We start from the raw sequence: 14688 nt of genomic DNA on the forward strand, positions 1-14688 counted from the left end.
AGACAGAGCTGAGCTCTGTCACTTAGGCTGGAGTGCAGTGGCATCATCTCAGCTCACTGCAACCTCCGCCTCCCAGGTTCAAGTGATTCTTCTGCCTCAGCCCCCCAAGTAGCTGGGATTACAGGCACGCACCACCACGCACAGCTAGTTTTTGTGTTTTTAGTAGAGATGGGGTTTCCCCATGTTGGCCAGGCTACTCTCGAACTCCTGACCTCGTGATCCACCCACCTCGGACTCCCAAAGTGCTGAGATGGCGGGCGTGAGCCACCGCGCCTGGCCTGGGTGTGTTTCATGTGCTGCTCACATCGTCCGCATCACAACCTAGAGGAGTTGCAGCTGCAGATGACACAGCAGAGCCTCCTGAAAGTGAAGTCACTTGCTGCGTGTGAAGATGCCCAGCACTGTGGCTGTTACGTGGCACTTGTTTGCCACGTACTGCTGTTTGGGAAAAGCTCCCTCAAACGGTGTTTTTCCTCTGCCCTCACTCCAAGACAGCAGCAGTCATCAACACAGGAGACTGCTGTGACCAAATGTGTGGGGGCTTCTCCCACCACCAAGCAAGCAGTTAATTCTCTAGCAGACACCAGCTGGGTGTGCTCCAGTTCAGTTCCAGCACAAAGGTCAGATCCCACGGGTTGAGGGTTCCGTCCCCATGACTGCCTGCTCCTCCAGACACCAGTTGCAAGTCTGGGCTTCCAGAACTTCTGACGGACCAGCTGCAAGTTGGGGTTCCCATGACCCCCTCTTTGGGTTTGATTAATTTGCTGGAGCGGCTCACAGAACTCAGGGAAATACATTACTGGTTTATTATAAAGGATATTGTTAGGATACAGATGAAGAGATGCATAGGGTGAGGTATGGGGAAGGGATGTGGAGCTTCCATGCCTTCCCTGGGCCCACCACCCTCCACGAAGCTCCACATGTTCAGCTGTCTGGAAGCTCTCCGAACCCTGGCCTTTTGGGTATTTACGGAGGCTTCCTTACGTAAGCATGACTGACAACTGTGTAGAAGTGTGAGTGGACAAAAAGCGCCTGATCTAAACCCAGCAAGGCCTGTCTGCCTAGACTTTCCTTGGCCTCTCTGTGGCATTCCTTCCTCCAGGGTATGGGGCAGGACCCTCTCTGGAATGACCCATGATCAGATTAGAGGTCTGCCTTGGACAGGTGAAAGGAGGACAGGAGTAGGTCAGAGAGAGAGAAATTGTGTTTCCTGAGGCCTGCTTCTGAGGCCTAAAGTGTCCCACATTATAACAGAAGACTGTACAAAGGGTTTTACATACATAAACAAATATGTATTCATAGTACAAAAGTAATTGCAGTTTTTGCCATTCTTTAAAAAAAAAAAAATGGCAAAAACTGCAATTACTTTTGCACCAGTCAATTATGTAACTATCACAACTATCTATACCTCTCCCACTTCCTTTTTTTTTTTTTGAGACGAAGTCTTGCTCTGTCGCCCAGGCTGGAGTGCAATGACCGTTCTCAGTTTACCGCAACCTCCGTCTCCTGGTTCAAGTGATTCTCCTGCCTCAGCCTCTCAAGTAGCTGGATTACAGGTGTGTGCCACCACGCCTGGCTAATTTTTGTATTTTTAAACAGAGACGGTGTTTCACCACGTTGGTCAGGCTGGTCTCAAACCCCTGACCTTGTGATCCACCCACCTCAGCCTCCGAAAGTGCTGAGATAACAGGCGTGAGCTTCTTCTTGAGATTGGGAAGCAGCTCAGGTCTGCTCCTTTTGATATCGAAACCTTTTTTGGTGGGAAGCCTGGACTTCAGCATCTGACCCACATGGGTTCCACTCCCACCTCTGTTCCTTACGTAGGCTTGAATGATACATGTAAGAGCTGCTGTTTCCTGAGTGCTTCCATATGCTAGGCATGCTAAGTGGGCCGCTGCCTCAAATCCTCCACAAGCCTATGTGCAGATGGGGAAACAGAGGCTCAGAAAGAGAAGCCACCTGCCCCTGGTCACAAGGGTTGGCAAATTGCGGTCAAGATTCGATCCCAAACCTGTGAGGCCAAAGCCCACTCATTGATCCACCACGTGGTGCTGTGGACAAATCCTTTCACCCCTCAGAGCTGCAGCCGCCTCGTCTGTCAAATCGGGAGGAGTACCAGTGGCTGGCAGGCACCCAGGACAGGGTCTGGCCTGGTTTGCACTTGCTTCCTTGCCACTTGCTTGGGCATTTTCCTGGGTTTCTGATGCCTCAGGCTCCTAGTGGGGCTACGGTTTGGGAGTGAGTGCCAGGGACCAGCTTGCAGTTCCTTTCAGAACCGATGGTGTTCTCGGGTTTATTAGGCAACCAGCTCAGGGCTTTGATGAGCTCACTAAGATGTATGGACCTCATTATCAACCAAAGGACTCACATCTATTTCAATCCTCCCTTCCTCCCTGCTTTCTCATTTAAACTGTTAGGACTGGATGCAAATCATGGGAATTTGCTTCATCTAGTCATACATGTGCCTAGTCCACACATGACTGTGCTTTTGCATGTCACAGTCCTGCAGGCAGAGACCTTACTTGGCCCACTTTGGGCAATGACTGAATCCCGTCAACATCTGTCAAGTAGGAAAAATAGTGGTGCCTGACTCGGAATGTGTGGCCTGAACGAGGCTCTGTACTTACACCGTTTAGCATTGTGCCCGGCTTGAGCTGATTGGTGGCAATTATTGTTATTTTTAAAGGAGATCTTGTTGGACTGGATTATGGAACACGTGGTCCTGCCAGGCCCAGGGCCCACTGTCTGCCCTCCATGGGAAGATAGAGAGGCGGGTGACAGAACACTGAGTAACAATCAGGAGATCTCATTTCAAACCCCACCTCTATCACCAGTGAGCTGTGTGACCCTAATGAACTCACTCAGCCTTTTGAGGCCTCAGTTTCTTTAGGCACAAAATGGAGATAATTCTAGTCCCGATCTTATGGGTTGCAGTGAAGTTCCAATGATACAGCAATCCTGATAACTAGTTTTTATTGAGGAGGGTCTCTGATGGATGGTTGAGCCAGTGGTGGGGGGAGTACTGGGAAGTACTGGGGGAGCAGGCAGTGTAGGGACATCTTGGTATTGGGAGGGGACAGTGAGGGGGAACTTGGTAGAGGGAGATGGTGGAGGAGGAAGAATTTTGCCAGAGGGAGGGAGCAGTGTGAAGAAGGGCCTGAAGAGAGGGAGGAGGGCAGGTGGGCCTGGGTAGAAGGAGGGAGAGTGGGGGCTACCCTCCAGGAGTCCTCCTGGCCAGCAGCCCTGCCTTAGCCTAGACTAACCACACCGTGCTCTCACAGCTGGCTGCACCTTTGAGGAGACAAGTGACCCAGCAGTGCCCTGCGAGTACAGCCAGGCCCAGTACGATGACTTTCAGTGGGAACGAGTGCGAATCCACCCTGGCACCCGGGCCCCTGCAGACCTGCCCCACGGTAAGTCCACTCTCCATCACCATGACCCCTTCCTCTCCTTCCAGAGGCACTTCTTCCCACGTGCTGTGTGACCTTGGGCACGTTACTTAACCTCTCTGGGCCCCACCTGCATTTGCATCTGTAATGACGTACGTACATGACACCGAACATGGCTTTCTCTGGACACTGTCTAATTGTGTATGTAGGTAGATTTGTGTGTAAAATGAGTGCAGGTTCAAGCCATGAAAGGCCCTCATGGCTGTGCGTTAAAACTCACTTCCAATTATTCCCCTTGCTGCCTAGCTCAGGATCCAGCCCACCCCCACTCTCAGTTCTTCTAAATCCTCCATCTTTGGGAGGCTCTCTTCAGAGACTCTTTTCTCCCAAAGAGCCCTTGAATCCTAGTCTCCCTAGGACTAGAAGATACTGAAAGAGCAGTAACATTGGGACTAGATGTGTGTAAAACCTTTCTTCCTCTGCCCTGTTCCTCCTGGAAGTCCCAGATCCTTCTCGACTTCTACCTTGCTCTGTTCCTATTTCAAGATGGGGCACCTTTGTCATCCTGAGCTCTGGCCTGGGAGGCAGGAGACTAACAATGTGGATTCTGGTACTGACTTCCTGCTTTCATCGTGGCCCCTAGAGCACTCTGTTCAGCGTCATGAAGACCTGGGCCCAAACCCTGGCTCCATCACTTTACCAGCAGTGCGACCTTGGGCAAGTCACCTAATGTCTCTGAACCTCCATTGTCTTCACTGTAAAATGAGGCAAACAAGACTCCATTCAGAGGGTCACGAGATGCTGCGCGTCAAGTACAGAGCACAGGGGGGCATGCAGGGGCTCAGTTATTTGGTTGCTATTTTTGAGTGTCTTTGAGGGGGCCCGATCATTAGTACCCCTCTTTACTGGATACAGAATCAACTGTGAATTTAAAAAGAGTGAGACAAATAAAGACCAAATTGTTAACTTTATTACTGATGAGGGCTGTGTCAGAGGACACTGATGGCATGGGAATCAAGTGGGCTTTCTGAGTGAATCCCTAGATTCCACAGCCTGAAGCCCCTCCCTTTGCCCCATCATGCTAGTGCCCAGGGTCTTTACTGCCCAGCTCACAGCATGGCTGAGATTGCATCTGTTGTCAGGGAGGGACAGGAAAGATTCTCAGTGGCGGGGCCAGGACTCGAAGCCACTAGGAGAGATGCCCTTCATGGCCTGGCACAGGTGCCCTCGCAGACTCCCACCGCTTGCCCTACCCCCCCCTTCTGTGCATTCACTCACACTGTTCCCTTTCTGGGGCACTTATATCTGCCTCTGCAGGTATTAGTGGGTATCGCAGTTTGACTGGTCTGAAAACGATCTGTAAAGGTACCCACCATGGTAGGGACCTCTTGTGGGCCTCTCCGTATTCCCAGGGCCCAGGCTTAGTCTGATACATGGCACACAGGTACAAGACAGCTGATTGGAATTCCTTTTATCACCTCTTACAGTGCTGACCACCCTGAGTGCTCTCTGCCTCTCTTGTCATGTGTAAGCAGAGACATACCCAGTGATAAAGGGGAGAGGGGAATTTAGCAATTAGTGTGAGCCTTGGGCTAGGTCTCGAGGATGTGGTGGTGAGCCAGATGGACACAGTCTTTGTCTTCCTGGTTCTCATGTTCTAGGGAAGCGACCTGGGGGTGGAGGGAGAAGAAAGGAGGGAGATTCACACTCAGAGATGGGGAGCAGGAGAGAAGAGAAGGCAGAGTGATAGGGACAAAGGGAGTAAATGAAAGAGAAGGGGAGGGATGAAGTCAGTGAAGGAGAGGTAGAGGGAGCAGGAGGAGGAGAAAGGAACAAAGTGTCAGATTGGAAGGGGGAGAAAGATGCGCACAGCTGCTTGCAGGGAGAGGAGAGAGAAGCAGCATGAGTGGGCCAAGAGGGAGTGTGTTGGGGGTTGGGAAGTGCCCCTTCCTGGGTGGGGATGGGGACTTGAGTTTAGCTTACTGCTGCCCAGCAGGGACTGATCAAGGAGCCGCCTCCATAGGCTTCCAGCTTACAGAGATGAATGAGATCCCGTCCAGCAGAGTCCCTGGGGAGTCTTCCTGGAGCCAGGATCTGAATAAGCTTATGTTGGCTGGCAGCCAAGCCTGGGAGGCGGCATGGCTGGGTGGTTTTGGGTGCCCTTTGGGAAGCCCAAACCCCCCAGCCAGGCCCTGAGCCAGCCTAGTCCACTTTGATTCCCCCAGTACCCAGCCTGGATCTCTGGGGAAGAGACAGGCTGCCTTTCTCTAGATTGGAAGTCAAGGGGATTTGTATCCCAGGAATTTAGACTCAGGGATTGGGGCTGGAAGGGAAATTGGAATCCTTTCATTCAATCTCTGTTCTACGTATTCATTCAGCTTGGGTCTTGAGAACTTACAGGGTGGTGGGAGACGGACAGCACTTTCGTAATGACCCAGGAGCCAGGAGAGAAGCCCATGGTGGGATGTGGAGGGAGGGCTTTGGAAGAGGTGGCCTTTGAGGGTCTGTTATGTGCCAGGCTCTTGAATCCAGAGATGAATGACCTAGTCCTGCCTCCAGGGATGACTCAGAGCATGGGGAAAGCTGTGCTTAGACCGGGCATGGGCTTTGTGACCCATAGATTGTAAGGAGCCATAAACTTTTTTTTTTTTTTTGAGACAGAATCTTGCTCTGTCTCCCAGGCTGGAGTGTAGTGGTGCAATCTCGGCCCACTGCAACCTCTGCCTCCCGGGTTCAAGCAATTCTCCTGTCTCAGCCTCCCGAATAGCTGGGACTACAGGTGCATGCCACCACACCCTGCTAATTTTTGTTTTTTAGTAGAGACTGGATTTCACCATATTGGTCAGGCTGGTCTTGAACTCTTGACCTCAGGTGATCCACCTGCCTTGGCCTCCCAAAGTGCTGGAATTACAGCCATAAGCCACTGTGCCTGGGCTTTAAATGGTTTTGACAAAGTCAGGTTTGTGTGGTTTTTACTGCTCCAGGTCTCCTGTAGAAAACAGATGCTAGGAAGTGAAGGGACTCACCTAGGGAGGTAGAGCTGGGGCCAGAACTCAGAACTCCTGACTCCTGGTGGGTCCTGATGCCTGGAGTCCTCAGTGACCCCCCCGGCCCTGGCCCTCCTCTACAGTCTCCTCAGCTGCGGCCTCTTTCTCCTCTCTTTTCAGGCTCCTACTTGATGGTCAACACTTCTCAGCATGCCCCAGGCCAGCGAGCCCATGTCATCTTCCAGAGCCTGAGTGAGAATGACACCCACTGTGTGCAATTCAGCTACTTCCTGTATAGCCGGGACGGGCACAGCCCGGGCACCCTGGGTGTCTATGTGCGCGTTAATGGGGGCCCCCTGGGCAGTGCCGTCTGGAATATGACTGGATCCCACGGCCGTCAGTGGCACCAGGCTGAACTGGCGGTCAGCACTTTCTGGCCCAATGAATATCAGGTGGGCTGGGTTCAGGCTGTGGTCATCTGTGCCTGGGGATGGGGCAGATGGATGTCAGCTTGAGGTTGAAGTAGGTGGGTGGGTGAAGTTAGAATGAGTCTGCATTCAGCATCAGAGGCAACCTGTGGTCAAGGCCAGGGGTCAGTGTGGGGCCAGTCTGGTTCAGCATCTGAGGTCATTGTTCATAGGAACAGTCCCCAGCCCCTGTCAAGGGTAAGTTGGAACAGTTCTGACCTGGAAACCCTGCCTGGCTGCTTGAGGGTAGCTGTCCAGGACTGGGATGGAAACTGGCTTCCACCTTGTTCACTATGGGCATTGACATCCCACCCCCAACTAGCTGGCTTGGTAGGGAGGGTCAGTGTGAGCAGGGCTGACCTCTGCTGGTTTAGGAAGAGGAGGCTGGGGCCAAGCTGAAAGTGGGCACCTCCCCAGGCAGGGCTGGAGGGATATCAGTGTGACAGGGGCCCTCTCGCTTCCCCCAGGTGCTGTTTGAGGCCCTCATCTCCCCAGACCGCAGGGGCTACATGGGCCTAGATGACATCCTGCTTCTCAGCTACCCCTGCGGTGAGTCCCAACCCACTGGGGGCGCAGGGGTGAGGGGTGCGGGCGGCCGCAGCTCCTGCCTGCAGGGGGCGCAGGGTCAGCTCACGCCGCGGCTCTAACCCCGCAGCAAAGGCCCCGCACTTCTCCCGCCTGGGCGACGTGGAGGTAAACGCAGGCCAGAACGCGTCGTTCCAGTGCATGGCGGCGGGCAGAGCGGCCGAGGCCGAACGCTTCCTCCTGCAGGTGAGCGGGAGCGGGGACCTTGGCTGTGGGGGTGGTGATGGCTGTTTATGGCCCTGACTCCCCGCAGGATGCTGAGTCCCTGCTTCGTAGTCCAGCACCACGCACAGCGTCCGGGCCCTCCCCTAGCTCCGCTCTGCACTCTCTTGGGTCCTCCATTCCCCCAGGTCAGAGCACGGCTCCAGGAACCTATGTCTGCGCTGTGTAGTAGGGACGGCTAAATGGGGCCCAGGTCAGAGCGAGATCGGGACCCTCGCTCCGAGGCGCCCCTGACCCTCTCACCCTCTTCCCCGCAGCGGCAGAGCGGGGCGCTGGTGCCTGCGGCGGGCGTGCGGCACATCAGCCACCGGCGCTTCCTGGCCGCTTTCCCGCTGGTTGCCGTGAGCCGCGCCGAGCAGGACCTGTACCGCTGCGTGTCCCAGGCGCCGCGCGGCGCGGGCGTCTCCAACTTCGCGGAGCTCATTGTCAAGGGTCAGCGAGCCGACGCGGTGGAGCGCCAGGACTTCTACCCTCGAGGGGCGGGGCCGGCGGCGGGGGCGGGGTCTGCCCGGGGGCGTGGCCGTGGGGCCTGCAGTGTGTCACGGGGGCGCGATCTGAAGGTGGGCCTGCGGAGGGGGCAATGGCCCAGCCGGGATGAGGTCTGATCCAGGGGTCAGGGCTGGCGACGAGGGGGGCGGACAGGGTCAAGGTGAGAGCCTGGAGAGGGGTGGGGATCTGGCTGTGTGACCAGCCAGTCTGGGAGGATGGGGAGGGATTTGGGTATGGTGGGACGCAGAGTTGGGTCCTGGGGTCTCACAGAACCATCGGTCCGCCCCGCCTTTCCCCCATCTCCTCGTAGAGCCCCCCACTCCCATCGCGCCCCCACAGCTGCTGCGTGCTGGCCCCACCTACCTTATTATCCAGCTCAACACCAACTCCATCATTGGCGATGGGCCGATCGTGCGCAAGGAGATCGAGTACCGCATGTCGCGTGGGCCATGGGCCGAGGTGCACGCAGTCAGCCTGCAGACTTACAAGCTGTGGCACCTTGACCCAGACACAGAGTATGAGATCAGCGTACTACTCACGCGTCCGGGAGATGGCGGCACTGGTCGCCCCGGGCCACCTCTCATCAGCCGTACCAAATGCGCAGGTGGGTGCAGCTGCTACCCCTGGCCACAGTCCCTAGTGTGAGAACCTGGATATGGGCCCAGGGCTATGAAGGGCCACATTTGAGAGGTAGAGTGGCCTGGATTTGTGCTTGTAAACCTTTCTAAAACATTGCGATTTTTCCTCGATCCTTGTGATAGTAAAGGTAATTATAGCTAATACTTTACTTTGTGTCAGGCACTTAAACGTATACACACAGCCCATAATTTATAGATTTAAAGCTTACAACACCACCACGATGTAGGTGCTCTTGTTGTACCCATTTTACAGATGTGGTGACTGAGGTACAGAGATGTTAGGTGACACAGCTAGTAAGTGGCATAGATGGGACTGGAATTCTTGACTGGCTGGCTCCAGAATTTGTGTTCTTAATTCTACGTTTAGATAAAATAATCGACTAAACACCATCACATTCAAGTGTGTTATAAATTCTAGCTGGTTTCTCTTGTCTGGGCATTGAGCCTGGGGTCTGCTCTTCCTTGTTAAAGAGGGTAAAGCAGCTGTTGGAGGATGGTACACCTGTGCCAGACGAGGGTCTTTTTTTGGTTTAATTAGAGGAGAAATTGAGAACAGAACAGGTTTTTCTTCTTTTGACTTTAGTGTTTTTTTTTGTTTTTCTTTGAGACAGAGTTTTGCTCTGTTACCCAGGCAGAGGTGCGATCTTGGCTCACAGGAACCTACACCACCTGGGTTCAAGCGATTCTCCTGTCTCAGCCTCCCGAGTAGCTGGGATTACAGACACACACCACTATACCCAGCTAATTTTTGTATTTTTAGTGGAGAGGGTTTCACCATGTTGGCCAGGCTGCTCTCAAACTCTTGACCTTAGGTGATCCACCCACCTCAGCCTCCCAAAGTGCTAGGATTACAAGAGTGAGCCACCATGCCTGGCCTAGTGTGTTTTTTTAATGGACTTAAGATAACTGTGGATTCATATGCAGTTGTAAGAAAAATATAGAAAGATTCTCTGTACACTTTACCCTATTTTCTGCAGTGGTAACATGTTGCAAAACTATAGTATAATATCACAATCGAGATATTCACATTGATACAATCCACAGATCTTATTCAGACTTTTCCGGTTTTGTTTGTACGTGTTTGTGTGTGTGTGTATGTGTGTATATAGTTCTGCAGTTTGTCACATGTATAAGTGTATTCACCACTACAGTTGAAATACTGAATAGTTCAATCCCCTTAAGGACTCTTTTAAACCATATTCACTTCCCTTTCTTCGTCTACTCCGCAGCTCTTGGTAGTCACTAATCTGTCCTTCATTTCTAAAATTTTGTTTTTTCAAAAATATTATATGAATGAAATCAGAGTATATAACCTCTGGAGTTGGCTTTTTTTGGGTAACAGCTTTATTGCAATATAATCCACATCTCATACAATTCAGTCATTAAAATGTACAATTCAGTGGTTTTTAGTATACAGTAGTCCCCCTGTATCTGTGGTTTCTCCTGTGGTTTTTGTTACCTGTGGTTAACTTGAGGCTTGAAAAGATGAGTACTGCACAATAAGATATCTTGAGAGAGAGAGAGAACACATTCATAAAACTTTTATTATAGGCCGGGCGCGGTGGCTCAAGCCTGTAATCCCAGCACTTTGGGAGGCCGAGGCGGGTGGATCTCGAGGTCAAGAGATCGAGACCATCCTGGTCAACATGGTGAAACCCCGTCTCTACTAAAACTACAAAAAATTAGCTGGGCATGGTGGCACGTGCCTGTAGTCCCAGCTACTCAGGAGGCTGAGGCAGGAGAATTGCCTGAACCCGGGAGGCGGAGGTTGTGGTGAGCCGAGATCGCGCCATTGCACTCCAGCCTGGGCAACAAGAGCGAAACTCCGTCTCAAAAAAAAAAACAAAAAAAAAACCAAAACTTTTATTATAGTGTGTTGTTGTAATTGTTCTATTTTATTATTATTGTTGTTAATCTCTTACTGTGCCTAATGTGTAAATTAAACTTTATCATAGGTATGTATGTATAGGAAAAACATAGTTTATCTAGGATTTGGTACTATCTGTGGTTTAAGGCATCCACTAGGATCTTAGAACATGTCCCCTGGGGATACGGGGGGGACCACTGTATTCACAGAGTTATGCAACCATTAACACAATCAATTTGGTAACATTTTCATCACCTTAGAAGGAAATTTTCTATTATTTAGCAGCCGTCCCCATTTTACCTGTACACCTCTAGCCCCAGGCAACCTCGAATTTCCTTTCTGTCCCTATAGATTTGCCCCTCTGTGGATATTTCACAAAAATGGAATAATACAATATATAGTCTTTTATGACTGGCTTCTTCCATTCATTTCTTATTCTTATTTTTACTTTTTTGAGATGGAGTCTCTGTCACCCAGGCTGGAGTACAATGGCGCCATCTTGGCTCACTGCAACCTCTGCCTCCTGGGTTTAAGTGATTCTCTTGCCTCAGCCTCCCGAATAGCTGGGATTACAGGTGTCCACCACCATGCCTGGCTAATTTTTGTATTTTTAGTACAGATGGGATTTTGCCATGTTGGCCAGGCTGATGTCGAATTTCTGACCTCAGATGATCTTCCCACCTTGGCCTCCCAAAGTGTTGGGATTACAGGCGTGAGCCACAGCATCCAATCCTTCTTGCATTTAGCAGAATGTTTTCAAGATTTATCCTTGTTGTAGCATGTAGCAGTACTCCATTATTTTTTTATTGATGAATAATTTTCCATTATAGAAATATATCACATTTTGACATTCATCAGTTGATAGAAATTGGGGTTGCTTATACTTTTTGGCTATTATGAACAGTATTGCCATATTTGTGTACAGGCTTTTATATTGATATATGTTTTTATTTTTCTTGAGTATGTACCATATATATCATAAGGTATCTCTTTGTTTATATATTGAGGAACTGCTGGACTGTTTTTCAATGCAGTTGTACCACTTTACATTCCCACTGCTGTTCTATGAGGGTCTCTACATCCTTGCCACCACTTGCTATTATCTGTCTTCATATTACAAGCACTCTAGTGTATGTCAAATGGTATCTTGTGATTTTGATTTGCATTACCCTGATGGCTAATGATATCGAACATGTTTTCATGTGCTTATTGACCATTTCTATATCTTCTTTGTATAAATGTCTATTCAGATTGTTAAAAATAACCAATTTTTAAGTTGGGTTATCTGTCTTATTACTGAATTGTAAGAGTTGTTTATATATTCTGAGTAGGCCAGGTGCAGCAGTGACTCACACCTGTAATCCCAGCACTTTGGAAGGCTGAGGAGGGCAGATCACTTGAGGCCAAAACTTGGAGACCAGCCTAGCCAACATGGGGACACCCAGTCTCTACTAAAAATACACAAATTAGCCAGGTTGGTGGCAGGTGCCTGTTGTCCCAGCTACTTGGGAGGCTGAGGCACGAGAATTGCTTGAATCTGGGAGGCGGAGGTTGCAGTGAGCTGAGATGGGGCCACTGCACTCCAGCCTGGGTGACAGAGTGAGACTCTGTCTCAAAAAAAAAAGTTATTTATATATTCTGAACACTAGATACTTATCAGATGCTTATGTTTGCAAATACTTTCTCCCATTCTGTGGATTATATTTTCTTTTTCTTGGTAGATTTTTTTTGAAGCACAAAAGTCTTCAATTTATCTATTTTTTTTCTTTTGTTGTTTGTGGTTTTGATGTTATACCTAAGAAACCATTGGCTATTTACAGTCATAAAGATTTACTCCTGTATTTTTTTCTAAGGGCTTTATAGTTTTAGCTGTTACATTCAGTTCTTTGATCCATTTTGAGTTAATTTTTCAAATGTGGTGTGAGGTAGGGATCCAGCTTCATTCTTTTTTTTTTTTTTTGAGACAGAGTTTCACTCTTGTCCCCCAGGCTGGAGTGCAATGGTGTGATCTTAGCTCACTGCAACCTCCATCTCCTGGGTTGAAGCGATTCTCCTGGGTTGAAGCGATTCTCCTGCATTGAAGCAATTCTTCTGCCTCAGCCTCCTGAGTAGATGGGATTACAGGCACACGCCACCATGCCCAGCTAGTTTTTGTATTTTTGGTAGAGACAGGGTTTCACCACATTGGCCAGTCTGATCTTGAACTCCTCACCTTAGGTGATCCACCCACCCCAGCCTCCCAAAGTGTTGGAATTATAGACGTGAACCACTGCACCTGGCCAACTTAATTCTTTTGTATGTAGATCTTCATTACCATTTGTTGAAAAGCCTATTCTTTTCTTATTGAATTATCTCGGCACTGGGATTGGTTTCTTTCATTCAGCATAGTTTCCTTCATCCAAGTTGTATATATCAGTAGTTTATTACTTTTTTTTGCTGAGTAGTATTCCATGGTGCGGAAATGCCAGTTTGTAAATAGCATTTGCCTGTTGAATGACATCTGAGCTGCTTCCACTTTTTCGTTATTATAATAAAGCTTCTGTGATCATTCATACATAGGTTTTTGCCTAAACATAGCTTTTCGTTTTTCTGGGATAAATGCTCAAGAGTGCAATTGATGAGTCATATGGTGATTGCATCTTTAGTTTCATCAGAAACTGCCAGAGTGGCTATATTGTTTTATATTCTCACCAACAATGTATGAATGATCCAGTTTTCTGCATCCTTGCCAGCATTTCGTGTTGTCACTATTTTTAATTTTGGACTTCTTGAGAGGTGTGTAGTGATGTCCCATCATGGTCTTAATTTGCATCTCTTCAGTATCTAGTGATGTTGAACATCTTTTCTTGTTTTTTGTTTTGTTTTGGATAAGGGGTCTCACTTGGTTGTCCAGGCTAGAGTGCAGTAGCATGATCTCAGCTCACTGCAACTTCTGCCTCCCAGGTTCCAGCGATTCTTGTGCCTCAGCCTCTCGAGTAGCTGGGATTACGGGTGCACACCACCATGCTGGCTAAATTTTGTACTTTTAATAGAGACAGGGTTTTGCCATGTTGGCCAGGCTGTTCTCAAACTCCTGACTTCAAGTGATCTGCTCACCTGGGTCTCCCAAAGTTCTAGGATTATAGGTATGAGCCACCGTGCCTGGACGAATATCTTTTCATGTGCTCTTTGCCATCTGTACATCCTCTTTGGTGGATTCTCTGTTTGTGTCTTTGAACATTTTCTAATTGTTTCTAATTGAATTCTTCTTCTTTTTCTTTTTCTTTTTCTTTTTTTTTTTTTTTGCTGTTAAGTGTTGAGAGTTTTTTGTACGTTCTAGGTTCCATCCTTTGTTAGATGTGGAGTTTATAAATATTTTCTCCCAGTTTGTAGCTTGTCCTTTCACCCTTTTTATATGGACTTCCACAGAACTATTTTCAATTTTGATGAGGTTCAATTTATAAGATTTCCCTTTTATGAATTGTGCTTTTGGTATCAAGTCTAAGAACTCCTTGCCTATCCCTGTCTCCCAAATATTTTTTCCTTTTTTTTTTTGAAAGGGAGTTTTGCTCTTGTTGCCCAGGCTAGAGTGTAATGGCACAATCTTGGCTCACTGCAACCTCCGCCTCCTGGGTTCAAGTGATTCTCCTGTCTCAGCCTCTCAAGTATTTGGGATTACAGGCATGTGCCACCATGCCTGGCTAATTTTTGTATTTTTAGTAGAGACGGGGTTTCTCCATGTTGGTCAGGTTGGTCTAGAACTCCTGACCTCAGGTGATCTACCTGCCTTGTCCTCCCAAAGTGCTGAGATTATAGGCGTGAGCCACCATGCTCAGCCTCCTGTTTTTTTCTAAAAGTGTTACGGTTTTACATTTTACATTTATGTTCATGTACTAACAACTACAATAGCACCTTGAGCTTAAAGGCACTCAATAAGTATTTGTTGAATAACTCTTCAAACTAACCCTATATGTTTCATTATCTATTTTGAGTAAGGTGTGAGGTTTAGGTCAATGTTATTTGTTGCTAATCAATATTTGTGGTTTTTCTTTTTTTTTTTTTTTT

General features: G+C 48.9%; 1 protein-coding gene across 1 annotated transcript in view; it reads left to right on the plus strand.

The window, feature by feature from the left end:
- The window catches only part of PTPRU (protein tyrosine phosphatase receptor type U), a 54706-nt gene that overhangs the window by 16153 nt on the left and 23865 nt on the right, over positions 1 to 14688 (plus strand). The window contains exons 2-7 of the mRNA XM_017534797.2: positions 3282 to 3413; positions 6557 to 6828; positions 7311 to 7392; positions 7499 to 7614; positions 7908 to 8082; positions 8450 to 8743. Coding sequence (XP_017390286.1) covers positions 3282 to 3413; positions 6557 to 6828; positions 7311 to 7392; positions 7499 to 7614; positions 7908 to 8082; positions 8450 to 8743 — 1071 coding nt within the window. The remainder of the gene's footprint in view (positions 1 to 3281; positions 3414 to 6556; positions 6829 to 7310; positions 7393 to 7498; positions 7615 to 7907; positions 8083 to 8449; positions 8744 to 14688) is intronic.

Source organism: Cebus imitator, unplaced genomic scaffold (genome assembly GCF_001604975.1).
Source record: "Cebus imitator isolate Cc_AM_T3 unplaced genomic scaffold, Cebus_imitator-1.0 Scaffold87, whole genome shotgun sequence".
Taxonomy (NCBI): domain Eukaryota; kingdom Metazoa; phylum Chordata; class Mammalia; order Primates; family Cebidae; genus Cebus; species Cebus imitator.